Genomic DNA, 16,511 nt, shown 5'->3' on the forward strand with positions numbered 1-16,511 from the left:
GGGGCCTTGTGGTGACGATTCTTTAAATAGCAATTCCCTGGGGGAATGCAAGAATCTCTCTCTCTCTCTCTCTCTCTCTCTCTCTCTCTCTCTCTGGCTCGCTCTCTCTTGCTCTCTCAATTATCTTCCTCCACTCTCAGTCCAGACAAACTGCATCACAGAGTCCTCTACACAAATCCCAGGTTTTAAATATGCAATTTGCTATACTTTTTCTTTTCACTTGACCCATTACCATATTTGCTAATGGCTTACATACTGCTAACCTGATACATGGACTCACAGTGTCTCATGGTCAAATTAGAGTGTTTAGCATTCCCCTATCCTTAAACATTTAGTCATTCCTTATGAAAGAACCTTTGAATTCCTATTCACTGGTTATTTTAAAAATTACACCCTCCCACCAAAGAAATGTTAAAATGTTGAAAGGATTGCTGTAAACTGTGGAAGATAGTTCAGTCAGCAAAACACCTGGTGTGCATACAGAGCCTGAGCTTGCTCCCCAGGGCACACTGGTGTGGGCTTGTAATCCCCGAGCTGGAAGACAGAGATGGATGGACATCTGGGGCTCACTGAAAGTCCCAGGTCCCAGAGAGAGATTCTGAATTTAGAAAAAGGAAAAGAGAAAAAAAGTGGATGGCCACTGAGGGACGTTACCTGGGGCTGACATCTGACATGTACACACACGTGCACGCACACACACACACACACACACACGAGTGTACACACACACATGTATACACACACACACGAGTGTACATACACACATGTACACACACGTGTACACACATGTGTACACACACACATGTATACACACACACACACACACAAGCATGCAATTCTTGTGATTCCAGTGCTGAGTGGGGCAGAGAGAGGTAATCCCTGAAGTTGGGTGGCTGGGGTGAATCAATAAGTTTCAGGTAAACATGAGGGACACTGGAGGGATGGCCCACACATGCAACAAGTAAGTCACCACACACTCTACTTACTCTCCATCCCAAGGCCCAGGAGCCACAGCAGAAAAGGAGACAGAGAGAGTGAAAACCAGAGCAGCACATTGCCTTCTAGGCATGACGGGACCACTGGACCCCAAATTCACAGAACTGTGGCTGCCTGCACAAGACCGACATTAGATCAAGCCAGTCAACATTCTAGCATTGAGCAGGAAGAGGTCCAAGGCGCTCCACCCCTGAGGAGCTGTGGACAGCTGATGGCTTCTCTGGAAGGAAGAGTCTGTTTTCTTTAAGGGTCTGGTCCCCAGAATGTTGCCTACTCTGCAGGGAATGGCCCACACCCGCGTCCATGAGCAGCACAAAGTGGACTGAGTGGCATATGTTTAGAAAGAGGATATGAAATCAGAACGGGGACAGTGGAAAGGCCAATCAACTCTGTTCTTTAGGAAACTCTGTTTTGTGTGAGACCAGGGGCTAAACTCCAATTCCAGGAAGAAAACCACAAAATCCATTTGAGCAAACATCCCAGTAGCAGGGTCAAGGTACATAGAGATAACTTAAGACATCCTGCAGAGAATAGATAACTTAGCCATGCTGTGTGTCAGGTGGTTTTGCCCCCCCCCCATGTTCAGTTCCTGCAGATTATGCCAGAAATGTAGTTTTAAAAATATTAACTTGCTGACCCATACAGAAATTTCCCAAGCTTGCATGTGACTGGGTCGGAGAAAGACCTTGCCCTCAAGCTCCTAATAAAGACTCTCATGTGTTTGTATCAGAATTGGCTCCTCAGTGGTCTTGGGGGTCCCCAGGGGCATAAGAACTGGAGGAAGGGAATGGGTCTAGGAGAGTTAGGAAAAGGAGTGGGGAGGTGAGTATGGCTAATGCATTGCACAAGGGCCTCAAAGAATACATTAAACACTATATATACTTTTAAAAGGAACAAACATTTTGAAGCAAGAAGACAACTGTGATTGATCTTATTTCAGTGGACAGTGTGGACGGCTTCCCGTGGGACTTCTAGAACACTGCCTAACCCCACGACCATGCTTTGCTTTCTACTTAAGGAGAGAACTTTAAGTTGTTTTTTTCTTTTAAAGATTTATTTATTTTATGTATATGAGTACACTGTTGCTGTCTTCAGACACATCTGAAGAGGGCATCTGATCCCATTACAGACGGCTGTGAGCCACCATGTGGTTGCTGGGAATTGAACTCAGGACCCCTGGAAGAGCAGTCAGTGCTCTTAACCACTGAGCCATCTCTCCAGCCTCCCTTTGAGTTGTTTTAATCTTAAGCTTTTTTATTTGTTTGTTTTATTTTGTTTATTTTGAGACAAGGTCTTTCTACATAGCCCTGGCTACCCTGTATCTCTCTATGTTGCCCAGATATTTTAATATCTGGCCTCAAATTCTCAGAAATCCTCCTTCCTCTGCTGCTAGGTTTAAAGGTATGCACCCCATGCCCAGTTTAATCTTAAGTTTTTTTTACGCCAAGGTTTTTATAGTTTTTGTCTGTTTGTCTAGTGTGTGTGTGTGTGTGTGTGTGTATGTGTGTGTGTTTGTGTGTGCATGTGTGTATCTGTGTTTGTTTGTATGTGTGTGTGCATGTGTGTATTTGTGTATGTTTGTATGTTTATATGTGTGTGCAAGTGTATGTATGTGTGTGTTCATATGTGTGTGTTTGTATGTGTGTACCCATGCGTGTTTGTATGTGTGTGTTGTGTGTGTTGCATGTGTATGTTTGTGTTTATATGTGTGTTTGTATGTGTGTGTGCATGTATGTGTTTGTGTGTATGTATATGTATGTGTGTGTTTATGTGTATGTTTGTATGTGTGTGTGCATGTGTGTTTGTGCGCGCGCGCGCGTGTGTGTGTGTGTGTGTGTGTGTGTGTGTGTGTGTGTGATGACCATGTGGAAGTCAGAGGGTGGCTTACACTTCTGTAAGTTCTCTTCTTCCACCATGTAGACCTTGGGTCAAACTCAGGTTGTCTGGCGTGGCAGTAAGCATCTTTACCTGCTGTGCCATTTCACTGGCCTGAGATGAACTTCTCAGACTCATCATATAAGAGAGATCATACAGTGTTTGGCTTTCTGTGTCTGGCTCATCTCACTTAACTTCCTCCAATTCTGTTCATGTCGGTACAAATGGCAGCATTTGCTTCTTTTTATGACTGCGCAATAGTCCGCTGTCTATTTGAATACACAACATTCTTTGTCTGTACATTTGCCAATGGACACCAGTATTGAGTAAGTCTTGATTACTTGTTGGGAGCATGGCTATATTAGGAATGTGCATACAGGCGTCTCTGATTTGCTGATTTCACTCCCTCTCAGCGTTCCTCCAGTAGAGGGACAGCTAGCTTGTGTGGTAGTTCCAGTTTCCGTTTTGGAGGAACCTCCTTGGTGTTTCCTACAGTGGCTGCACTCATTGACATCCTGTCAGGAGTTCCCCATCGTCCTCCCCTTCCCTGCATTTGGGCTGAGATGGCAGGATTGTAGAGATGGATTTGCATGTCCCTCATAGTGAACTTTCCCCCATATAGCTGCAAATACTCTTTTGAGAAACATTTATTCAGATCATTTCCCCATTCTTTTAGAAATATCTACTGTATTATTATTTTTAATTATGTGTATGGGCGTGTGTCTGTACAAGTACCCATGAGGGACATAATGTGGAATCCCCAGAGACAGAGTGACAGGCTATAGTGAGCCACTTGATGTTGGTACTGGGACCTAGACTTAGGTCCTCTGTAAGAGCAGTTCATGTACTTAACTGCTGAGCCATCTGCCCAGCCCCACTTTACCTGTTGTTGCTTTTTTTTTTTTTTAATACCCATCAGAATGACTAAAATAAAAAACTCTGGGGACAGCAGATGCTGGTGAGGATGTAGAGCAAGGGGAACTCTCCTCCACTGCTAGTGGGAGTGCAGACTTGTACAACCACTGTGGAAATCAATTTGGCAGTTTCTCAGAATATTGAGAATAATTCTACCTCAAGACTCAGCTATACCACTCCTGAGCATTTATTCAAAAGATGTTCCACCATTCCACAAGGAAACATGTTCCACTATGTTCATAGCAGCTTTATCCATGATTGCTAGAAACTGGAATCAATCCAGATGTCCCTCAACTGAAGAATGGATACAGAAAATGTGGTCCATTTACACAAGGGAATACTACTCAGCTATTAAAAACAAGGACATCATAAATTTTTCAGGCAAATGGATGGAACTAGAAAATATCATCCTGAGTGAGGTAACCCAGACTCAAAAGGACATAGCATGGTATGTGCATTAGTCAGGGTTCTCTAGAGTCACAGAACTTACGGATATGCTCTATATAGTAAAGGAATTTATTGATGACTTACAGTCTGCAGTCCAAATCCCAACAATGGTTCAGTAGTAGCTGTGAATGGAAGTCCAAGGATCTAGCAGTTGCTGAGTCCCACATGGCAAGAAGGCGAAAGAGTGAGAGCCAGACTCCCTTCTTCCAATGTCCTTATATGGTCTCCAGCAGGAGGTGTAGCCCAGATTAAAGGTGTGTGCCACCACACCTCACCTTTAATCCCAGATGACCTTGAACTCAGAGATCTCCCTGAATGCCACTATGCCTCAAGATCTCCATACCAAGATTCAGATCAGCTCCAGCGGAAGGTGTAGCCCAGGTTAAAGGTGTGTGCTACCACACCTTTAATCCCTTGAACTCGGAGATCTCTCTGTCTTAATATTCTGTAATCCATAGCCACTGTGCCCCAAGATCCAGATCAGAAACTTCTATCTCCCAGCCTCCAGATTAGGGTCACTGGTGAGCCTTCCAATTCTGGATTGTAGTTCATTCCAAATATAGTCAAGTTGACAACCAGGAATAGCCACTACAGTATATACTCACTAATAAGTGGACATTAGCCATAAAGTACAGAATAACCAAGCTACAATCCACAGACCCAAAGAAGTCAAATAACAAGGAGGGCCCAAGGGAGGATGGCTGAATTTTTCTCAGAAGGGGAAATCAAATAGATAGCAGAGGTGGATGGAGGGAGGGAACTGATCCATTAAAAGATAATCTAATAACTAAAATATACCCTTATAACTTTGTTTGTTTGCTTTTCAAGACTAGGATAAAAGTCATGTGGCACCATTACCCAGCCCCTTAACTCTGAGGATGATAAAAACATATCTAAACATGTTTTAAAACCCCAGTAAGTCAAACAGCATCAAGATTAACTTAGCCATGCAATAAATTCAACAAAAATTAACTTTCTTTTTTCATCATTACTATATTAGAAACTTTTGTTATTGTGATATAAGACCCAACAAAGGCAACTTCAGGGGGCTGGAGAGGTGGCTCAGTGGGTAAGGTACCAACTGCTCTTTCAGAGGTCCTGAGTTCAAATCCTAGCAACCACACAGTGGCTCACAACCATCTGTAATGGTATCTAATCTCCTCTTTTGGTGTGTCTGCAGATAGCTACAGTGTATTTGTATACATAAAATAAATAAATCTTAAAAAAGAGAAAAGCAGCTTAAAGAGAGGATTGATTTTGTCTCATGGTGTGAAGGGATACAGTCCATCCCAGCAGAAGGCGTGGCAGGGGGAGGAGGGGATGCGGGGGAGGGGGGATGGGGGTGGGGGTAGCTGGTTACATTGTATCCACAGCCAGGAGGGAAGGAGCAGTTAAGGTTTGTACTCAATGAGTGATCTCCTTTAACCAGCCCAGCCTACAGAATGATACCCCCCCCCCCAGTTAAGGTGAGTTACTTACTTGACTTACCCTAACCTAGGGAAATCCCTCACAGACGCATTCAGAATCTTATCTCCTTGATGATCCTAGATCCTTTCCATTGATCATTGATATTAACTATGATGGTTATGTTTTAAATATATATCAAAAGTCTCTTCAATCTAAAAAGTGTATATGATAAAGATTAGCCAGGACTGTTACCCAGAGAGATGATTCTTAAAAATCAGAGTTTTATAAATACTTCAAGGGCTGGATATGCCCGAAGTGTCATATCCAGATGGTTTTCCAAATGAAATCTCCCAAATCTTTAAAAATCCTGCAGAGCAAGGGAAAAAATGCTTTGATATTTTTAAATTCAGAATGTCGTTGATACTAAATATAACAAAAATGTCATCCAGTCGGTTATCAGTGAAGAATTCTAAGTAGTATTTAGCAAATACAATCCTGATTAAAATAATAAGAAGCCAAAGCCTCGAAAATAATTCATCCTAATGACACTAATCACTATCAGGAAATGTGTTAGTGAAACTCAAATGACTGATTAAAGGAAAACATGGAGTCACCTTAATGTCAAAATATACAAAGTCACCTTATATACTTAAAAGGCATGATAAAAAATAACTAGTGTCTGGTTAAAAAAGCAAAAGTGAACATGGATGAACACTTCCTTAAGATTATTGGGAAACCCGGGAACTGTTGAACTGGAAATCACTGGAGATGAGAAAGTAAAAAGTACAAAAATAATCACAACCAGGCAAACAGCAGAGCAACTGACCACCCAGCCTGGGACTGGCATCTCTGGCTTCTAACTCCAGAACTACCCCTGACCGTGACCTCCAACAGTTTAACCTGGACACCTAGAAGAGGGCAGCCTTCTCACCCGAGTGTCTCACATAGGAATCGTCTAAGAACTAAGAGAGTCAGTTTCAGGGAACTTGCTTAGAATGTGGCACACAGTGGTACATACAGCACATAAACTGGTCGGTATCCACACATCAAAGGTCTGACATCACAGCCAGTGGTATGGCTCTGTGGATAAAGGGGGCTTGCTGCCAAGTCTGATGACCTCAGCTGAATCCCAGGGACTCACATGAGGGAAGGAGAAAACTGACTCCATGAGGTTGTCTTCTGACCTCTACACACACATGTGCAATGTGTACACACACACACATACACACACACACACTTCTATACATGCATGCATACACACATAAATAAACAAAGGTGAATTTACATTTTTTTTTAAAAAGCTGAATTCATGTTGAAACATCAAAATCACTTCCATACAAGTCAGAAGTAAGATTAAAAACATTTCAATGTTAATTGCTTAGGTTTTCATCCTGCAAACACTAGCCAAGACCCTGTAATAGAAAAAATTTATAAATGCAGAACAAGAGTAGGGTGATTATTTGCAGACACGAAGATACAGACCCTGAAAAATACTAGAGAGACAAACCCAGCCAGGAACAAGTACCGGTGTATCAGATTTATTGAGTGCATTTACTGTCCCAAAGGGAAACTGGAGACGCAGACCAGGGACACTATAAGCAGAAAGTTGAGGCTTTTAAAAACCCACCTTGGCAATGTAACCTGGGAGGTTCCCACACGCCCAGAGCTGTGCATCGTGAAACTCTGTCTCCTGAGATGCTGAGAAACCCTTCCTTGCAGCTGTAATGGGCCTGGCCGCCCAGTGTGGAGCTGTAGCTTCCCACGATGTAGCCCTCAGGGACTTCGGGAGGGATACCGCAGTCGATTTCTAACAACAAAACCGTGCCAACGTCTTTACTTTAGAATCCACCATCTCTCTGCAGCCACACCCTGTGCGTCACACCCCCAGACCCTGTGTTAGATTCATTGCCACCATGTTTCTGAGCACACTTCCCGTGGTTGTCTTTACCGAGCTCCTGCTGCTCCACACACAACAGCATCTACACACACATAAAACAGAATTCAGCCATCGGCTCTGACTCAGTCTCACCAAAGAGATGCCTTGTCCAGTGAAGTACAAATCAGACTGCAAACTACCTTAAACTGATGCACTTTCTTAATTTACAAAGTCACTTTGGAGATACTGGGTTCTTACCAGATCTAACAGGTAACAGTTAGTACCAAAATAGCTAATTCCTCGTGTTTAGTGGTGTCACCCCCTCCCTGCCATACATACACACACAGAGTTCCTTTGTGTAGCCCTGGCTGTCCTGGAACTCAATCTGTAGACCAGGCTGGCCTCAAATTCACAGAGATCCACTTGCCCTCTGCTTCCTAAGTGCTGGGACTAAAGGAATGTCTCACCACTGTTGGGCTTGTTTAACTTTTTTAAAAACATGACTCTTTCTATCTTGATTGGGTCATTTATTTTATTTCATAAAACTCTGCGAGGGTAAAGCATACTCACACCTCCAATACAGACCTATAAACGTCAGAACATGAGAAGATGACACCTACCAAACCTCACCTTCAGGTACTGTTTCCCTGGCAGACACCTACCTGTGCACGATGTGGCATCCGTGCGTGGGTGGAAAGGCTCAGGCCCGTTCTTTGCCACATACCCTTCCATGCAGTAGCATTCAAAGCTCCCAGGAGTATTGATACACCGTCCTCCATGTCTGCACAGGCCAGAATCTTCACACTCATCGATGTCTTCAGACCCATCCCAAAATGTAAAAAGAAGGGAGACGAACAGAGAAAGGGACATTGTGGCAGCCGGTTTCACGCTGCCCATCAACCCAAACAAATGCACGCACGTGCTTGTGACTGTATTATACTTTTATTTTGCTTCTTGTAGGTTTTCCATATAAATTTTTCACACCAAAAACACTGAAAGCATAGGATATGTTCAATAAATACTTGCCAGAGTGTTCTGAGATAAAAAACAAACAAACAAACAAAAATCCTAATTTCCAACAAAATGGGACGAAAAAACAAATAAACAAAAAAATCAAACAAGCAACGTTAAGGGGCTTGGGATATAGCAGTGGTAGAGGGCCTGGCCAGCACAGTGAGGTCCTGTTTCAATGCCCAGCACACACACACACACACACACACACACACACACACACATGCATGCACGCATACACGCACGCACGCACACACACACAAGCACACATACACACACAAGCTTACACACACACATGCACACGCGTAGGTGCACACACGCACACACAAGCACACATATACACACACACAAGCACACACACACACACACAAGCACACATACTCACACACATAAGCACACACAAGTACAGAGAGAGAGAGAGAGAAAGAGAGAGAGAGAGAGAGAGAGAGAGAGAGAGAGAGAGAGAGAGAGAGAAGTGAATTAAATAGCCCAAACATAGTGTTACACACTTTTAAACTCAGGAGACAGAGACAGGTGGATCTGAATGCATTATGCATTTGAGGCCAACCTGGTCTACATACTGAGTTCCAGGCCAGCCCAGGCTATACATAGTAAGATCCTGTCTCAAAAATTATAAATAAATAAATAAATGAATGAATATTTACAAAATGGTGAAACACTTGCCTGGCATGCACCAGGCCCTGAATTTGACCACCAAAGCTGCTACTACTACTACTACTAATAATAATAATAATAATTATAATAATAAATCAAATAAAAGTTCTAAACTGAAGTTCCAGGTATACATAAAAAAAATGATACAGAAGATTTTACCAAAAACATGTAGAGGCAGACAAGCTGGCTTTCCAGCCCATGAGCAGTGGACAGTGTGGCAGTGCAGAGTTTGGGGGTAATAAGGAAAAGCTCACTGAGACTCCCCTCTCTTTCCTGCATTTTATTTCTCAGGGTTGAAATGTAGTTCAATCCTTGGAATTAGAAGAAGGGGCAAGAGTAGAGCTGGAGACGCAGCTCAGACTTTAAGAGCACCCGTGTCACTCTTCTTGAGACCTTGAGCTGCGTTCCCAGCACCCACACGGGGCCACTCACAACTGCCTGGTGAGTTCCAGCTCCAGGGAATTCAGCCCCTCTTCTGGACTCCAGAGGTATAGGAACACAGATACATACACATCTACATAAGTAACACATAATCAAATTAAGTGCTAAGACTTGCTTTGATGGACAGAGCAGAGCAGAGGGAGTGCGGAGCCTGCTGCCCTGGTCTAGAAGAAGCTGGTAGCTTCCTCTTGCATCTAGGCTACTGTGCTTACAGAGGCTTCAAGAAAAAGCCCTAAGGTGAACTTCCACGTGGAGGGAGAAGCCGCTCGGAGAACTAAAGCCACTTGTCAGAATGGAGTTTCTAATACTTGAACAGCTGCTTTCTGTTGGGGATTGATTCTAATGCTTTGTCTTAATTTAGCCCCCCAAATCACAGGAATATGCATGTCCAGACGCTGAGGGTCCCTGCCCCCGATTGGTTTTTGATTGATAAATAAAGAGCCAATGGCCACTGGCTGGGCAGGGTGAAAGAGGCAGGACTTTTAAGATTCCTGGGCAAGAAGAGCAGAGGAGGGAAGGAACAGAATTGCCATGAAGGGGAAACAGAACGATCAGACTTGAAGGCCTGCCAGCATGTACGAATCCAGGAAAGTGGCCCCAGGGGTACTCCCCCAATTGGGTCTGGGGTAGCAGAGATAAAATACAGATTTAGCGAATACCAGAGGGCGTGTATGTTAGCTGCAGGGAGGTTTGGAAGTGCCCAGCCACTGAGCTAGTAAGGCATATTAAATCAATATCTCTCTCTCTCTCTCTGTCTCTCTCTCTCTCTGTCTCTCTCTCTCTCTGTCTCTCTCTCTCTCTGTCTCTCTCTGTCTCTCTCTCTCTGTTTCTGTCTCTGTCTCTCTCTCTCTGTCTCTCTCTCTGTCTCTCTGTCTCTCTCTCTCTCTCTCTCTCTCTCTCTCTCTCTCTCTCTCTCTCGCCCCCAGAGAGTGAGGATTAACAATTATGTCACTGTTCCACTCTTTTGCCCGTCATCCAGATCTCAGTCCATAGGCGACATAAAAAGAATTATACGGTCAGACCAGAAGTTGTGGGAAATACCAAATTGTTCAGTGTGCATATGTGTGTGTGTGTGCACACACAGACAAGTTAATGCATACATGTTCGTGTGTGTGAACGTAGGCAGGCACACGCCACGGCACACAGGTGGGCTGGAGAACAACTTCAGATATCCCTCTGTGCCTTCCACCTCGCCTGAGGCGAGACCTCTGTTGTTCCCTGCTGCGCACACCAGGCAAACTGGCTCACGTGTTCACATCTGTCTCCAGCTCCCATGCTGCGCACACCAGGCAAACTGGCTCATGTGTTCACATCTGTCTCCAGCTCCCATCTCTCCAGAAGAGAGCCAGAACTGCAGCTACCATGTGTTACCACATCTGGCTTTACATAGATTCTGGGGGTTCGGCCTCCAGTCTTCATTTACCCAGGAAACCTTTTCCTTGGCCCAGAAGTTGCTCTTTTAAGCCACTAAGCTTGAGGGAGATCTCTGGGTGGCAGCAATAAATAATCCAAATGCCCTGAACACTTGAAGAGCTCAAGCAAGTGCAATTAAGAAAATAATACATCTGTGGTGGTGCACGCCTTTAATCCCAGCACTCGGGAGGCAGAGGCAGGTTGATTTCTGAGTTTGAGGCCAGCCTGGTCTACAAAGTGAGTTCCAGGACAGCCAGGGCTACACAGAGAAACCCTGCCTCAAAAAAAAAAAAGAAAGAAAGAAAGAAAAAAAAAAGAAAGAAAGAAAAGAAAAGAAAAGAAAAGAAAAGAAAAGAAAAGATAAGATCAAATTTAAAAGGGAGATTTCTAGGAAAACAATGAAATCTTGTAAATTAAAAACAAAATATGAATGCCCAAAATAAAAACTCAAAGGGGCATTAAACAATAGAGAGGCCAAGGCTGAAAAACGGGTTTGCAAATCCCAACCTGAGAAACCTTCCCAAGACACAGTGAAAAGGCTGGCGTGACACAGAAATCAGGAAACCAAAAGCAAAATCTTAAAGAGACAGACATAAAAGAGCCAACACGTGTTGAAGAGAAACGGAAGATAACGAAGGAGAGGCTGTACAAGAGTTCATCTCGGAGCGAGGGGGACATCAGCCATAGAGCTTTACGGTCACAGGCATGAACACTGCAAATGAAAGGCACTCTCAGAGGGGCAGCACAGCACACTGGCTGAGAGAGGAAACCTACACCTGGCCATCAGGGCTCTGGAGGGCTGAGCACACCCTTCCTGCTGCATCCCTCTGAGCTCCTGGCCTCCCAGCCCCACTCTGTCTCTCTCTCTCTCTCTGCCTCGGGTTCAGGGCACCTACCGCAACCCTGTTCTACCTCCAGGAAGAAAGACGATGATGTGGCTGGCAGAAAGGCCAATCTCTGACATGATTAACAGAACTACTTCAAAACCCCAGCTAAGTACCATGTCCACATTCAGAAGCAGCCTCCAGAAGCTCACTACAGAGACACAAGTGGGTTTCCGGTGGCTTTCTCAGTGGGAAGTGGCGAGACAACGGACTTTGGTGAGGAGATGGAAGATCTTCAAAAATCAGAATTCTATGAATATAATACCACTGCTGTATTGTATAGTTTAAGTAGGTAGGCACTTTTAAGGACACTTAGTAAAACAGCTAGTTTTAAAAGATAAGAACAAACCAGGCATGATGGTTCATACTTGCAATCCTAGCACTTGGAAGGCTAAATAAAGCAGGTAGCTTACTACCAGTTCATGACCAGCCAGGGATACTCGGTGAGTTTCAGAACAGCCTTGTCTATAGATTCATATCCAGCCTGGTGAGGGAGGGGAGGATAGAGGGAAGGAAAGGCAGACAGACAGACAGACAGACAGACAGGCAGGCAGGCAGGCAGGCAGGCAGGCAGGCAGACCTGCATATACAAGACTCAGGATGTATCATCAGAAACAGACACACAAATATGTATTATGTAAGGGGTAGTTGTTAAAAGAAAAGGAAAACAAAACATGATGGCCATTCTGAAGTCCATAAATAAGAGAATAAGAAACTTCTGGAGAAAAGAAAGAGAAACCCTGTGAGCAACCACTCAGCCTGACCCAGGACTTCCTGTTGGGGACACACGGCTTCCCAGGAACTGAGTAACATTTAGAGTTCTGAGAAAGGGACAAAACATCATGCTCTGGCTAAGCCACAGGATGGCAATTGAGAATACGAACGGTTTCAGGAATTGCGCCACTGACATTTCTCTTCCAAAAAAGAAGAGCTGAGAAAATACTCTAGGCGGTGAATCAGCGCAGAAGAAACAGTGTCAGGAGGGGAAGTGGCCGGCCGGGGGTCACTCAGAGGCAGAGCATGTACTCAGCAGGCAGGAGGCCTGGGTTCACTTCCCAGCACTGCAAACAGTGAAGGAAAATAAAGACACCATGAAGAATGAGGAGGTCTAAAACCAGTCAGTGGCCACAGAACTAGGAGCACTTGTTACAAGGAGATTCATAAAATATAAATAATATAAAATAATATAGTATAATATAATATAATCCCAATCTAGATCAATTTATTTCTTATTTTAAAAAGTTGTGGGGTTTTTGTTTTTACATTTTATGTGAGTGTTTGTCTGCATGTGTGTATATGCCCTGTGAGTGTGGCTGGGGTCTGAGGAAGCCAGAGAGGGAGGGCACCAGATCCCCTGGGACTAGAGTTACAGAGGGTTCTGAGCCTCTGTGTGTGTGCTGGGAATTGAACTCAGGTCCTCTGCAAGAGCAACCAGCTCTCTTAATTGATGAACCATCTCTCCATCCCCAAGGACAAATTTTAAGATGATGTTATCCCTGGAGACATCTGCATTTTGACTCATTCTAGCTTGGCAAGGTTTCTTTGCCAGTTAGGAATCTGCCCTTGGTCTTCTTTTCCTCACCTCTGTCAACTTAATGAGAAAATCTGATCCTTTCCCTAAGCCATGAACACAGTGGTGGACGCAGCCATCCCACCTGCTCTGCAGACAGCTTTAAAAAGATCAAGAAGGAACGCAGGGCTTCTCACCGGACTTCCAAACATGGGTAAGTAGCAGGGGTATGGAAAAGACATGGGACTTCTAGATGCCGAGTAACTCTGCAGGAGTTACACAGCCATTATTAGCTAGCTTTGTGTACAGTCACTCAATAACCTAATAGCCATAATTGTCATAATTATGCTAATAACAATAATTGCTGTGTGTCATCTTCCACATATCAAGCACTGTCCTAAACACTTCATTATTTATTAAATACTATACTCATCTTATTTAATTTCCACAATAGACCATTTTGAGGTAACTAAAGCCGACAAAATGGTTAAGCACTTATTCCAGACAGCAATGGCAATGCCAGAATTTGAGGCCAAGTGCCCGGCTGAAAGTCCATATTCATAACCAGTCAGGACTATCGTCTGATTGTGTATCCTGCAGTCTTATGTAACTGAAGAGGTAACTAATGGCTTTCATCTCTGATGTCACCTATCACATACAACCGATATTACTGTGGTATTGACTTCCTTAATTTATTTTTATTTATATGTATGTGTGTGTGTCTCTGTGTGTGTGCCACATGAATGCAGGTGCCCTTGAAGGCCAGAAGACGATGTTGGAGCCCACGGTGCTAGAGTTACCATAATTGTGAGCCATCGAATGTGGGTGTTGGGATCTGAACTCAAGTCCTCTGGAAGAGCAACAAGTGCTCTTATCTCCTGAGCCATCTTTCTAGTCCCAAGATTTTGATTTTTAATCACCTGCTGCCTTATAATGCTTAGAAACTATCCTTTTTCTACTCTGTTCTGGAATCTTGGCTGACTGACCATATCAAGCATATTAGAATGCCTTCCTCCCACTCTTGGGAAATATTCTATGTCATCTAAGACTTTGCATTTAATGGTATACTATGTTTTTGTTGATAATTTGTACTGCACTTGAGCATTGTAGCTGAACATCAGAGCAAATATACGACATTTTAATGATGATAAAATAAAGTAAAAATTACCATTTTAATCATTTTTGAGAGTGCTATTAGTCAGTGTTAGGAATATTCACAAGGTTGTGCCACAGTCCCTGGTAGCCATTTTTAGGATTCATTTCATCTTGTAAAAGCTCAGCTCATGTCCATCAGACTTTAACACTGCCTGTTCCTCTCTTCCCATGCCCTTGCAAAAACCTCTCTATTCCATCTCTATAAATGTGACAACTTCGTACCTCAGTGGAATGTTCCCTCAACATCATGTCCTTAAGGGTCATCCGCAACAACAGCATCTGGGAGGGAGGAAGGGGACTGGGAGAGGGGAGAAAGCAAGCTAGGATTGACCCTAGACCACTGCTCACGCTAACCATGGGCCCTACCATGCCCCCTTCTTCCTTTTTAAAGCCAAGCAACGCTCTCTGGCACGCGCTGACTTTATATTTCATCTGTGAATGAACAGATGAATTTCTTCAGTGATGCTCCGTGGCTATCATGAGTGATGCGGCTGTGAACGAGCAAATACAAAAGTATCTTTTTAAGATACCCTTTTCAACTGTTTGGGGGTGGGTGGGGGATGGTAAACATTCAGAAGTTGAACCGCAGAACCATGTAGTCATTTTCTTTTTAATATTTGAGGAACTATCCCACTTATTCTTTTCACAGTGAATCTACTCTTTTGCAATCCCATTTGGAAAAGTTCCTGGGGGGAAACCCTACAGCAGAAGCAAGCCAAGTGGGTGGTTCCCCACGGAGGGCAGGCTCTTCCTGGGATTGCACATTGGAGCCGGAAGGCCAGGGCAGGCTCAGTCACCAGCCAGCAAGAGCAGAGAAGCCTGGGAACAGAGGCTTTCTTCAAAAGAGGCTCCTGCCTAGGGAAAGGCTAAGAAACCTAACCTGGACAGGGAAGTGGGTAGGAACCAATATCTAGGCATGACGGTGTGAGGCAAACTTGAGGGACACCAGCTTTGGGAGCAGAGCTGCTGAGCTGTAGAACTCCCTTGTTCTCTCCATTCTTATCCAGAGCCGAGGGGGTTCCATTTCTCCTGAAGCAAAAGCACAATGATCTATTGATGCAGGAATTTCCTGTGACAAGGTTGCTGTTGCCAGTCAGGACTCTATGCAAGACTTGGGGACTTGAAAGGCACAGGGAAGTCACCCCAGGAGACCCATGCCTGCTTGGAAGCCCCTGGGTAGGGAAGTGACGGTCCCCAGTCTTACTCCACCTGGGACTTGCTCCCTCTGCTTACTCTCAGATCACCCTGCTGGTGCTGAAGACCTTGCCTCATGGCAGCTCCCTTTGTTAGGTTTCAAATGCCTGGCCAAATGGCTGAGGGGCCTATACCAAATAGCAAAGTAGAACTGGCCTCCAGGTTTTCATCTCATCCTTTAGTCCCTACCTGTTACAGGGACCTCCTGGTGGCATACCCCGCCCTCTACCCTGAACTCTCCAGCCCAGAAGGCTGGGTGCTCTTCCCTACATAATCCAACCTGGTTGACTGCCAGATCCATTATAACTTTGGGTCTCATGGTTGCTGTACCTGGCTCCGTTTGTCTCTCCTCTCCCCCCCCCTCCACCCTCTCCCAACATGGCATAGCTCAGTATGGTCAAGGCTACTCTGGGCCATTCCTGTCTCTGCCTCTGCCTCTGCCTCTGTTCTCCTTTTTTCTACAATAAACTTTCTCTTCCACCATACCTAGGAGCAGTCATATTCTCTCTCTCTCTCTCTCTCTCTCTCTCTCTCTCTCTCTCTCTCTCTCCCTTTCTTTCTTTCTTTTTCATTCATCCATCTGTGGTTTGCGAGAGTCACAGAAAAGAAAGGACATCTCTGGACATTACACATTTTCTGGTTCTTCAGAATTGATGGGAATCAGCCTGCACTAGAACCACTGTAGCTCAGTCCTCTGTCTCTGGAGGTCTAT

At 44.4% G+C, this 16,511-nt stretch overlaps 1 protein-coding gene across 1 annotated transcript in view; it reads right to left on the reverse strand.

Annotated features, from left to right (window-relative positions):
• The window catches only part of Susd1 (sushi domain containing 1), a 120,780-nt gene that overhangs the window by 86,509 nt on the left and 17,760 nt on the right, over positions 1–16,511 (reverse strand). The window contains exons 4-5 of the mRNA XM_021200675.2: positions 8,179–8,331; positions 7,268–7,447 (exon numbers count right to left, since the gene is read on the reverse strand). Coding sequence (XP_021056334.1) covers positions 7,268–7,447; positions 8,179–8,331 — 333 coding nt within the window. The remainder of the gene's footprint in view (positions 1–7,267; positions 7,448–8,178; positions 8,332–16,511) is intronic.

The sequence above is a fragment of the Mus pahari genome, chromosome 6, assembly GCF_900095145.1.
Source record: "Mus pahari chromosome 6, PAHARI_EIJ_v1.1, whole genome shotgun sequence".
In the NCBI taxonomy this organism is placed as follows: Eukaryota; Metazoa; Chordata; class Mammalia; order Rodentia; family Muridae; genus Mus; species Mus pahari.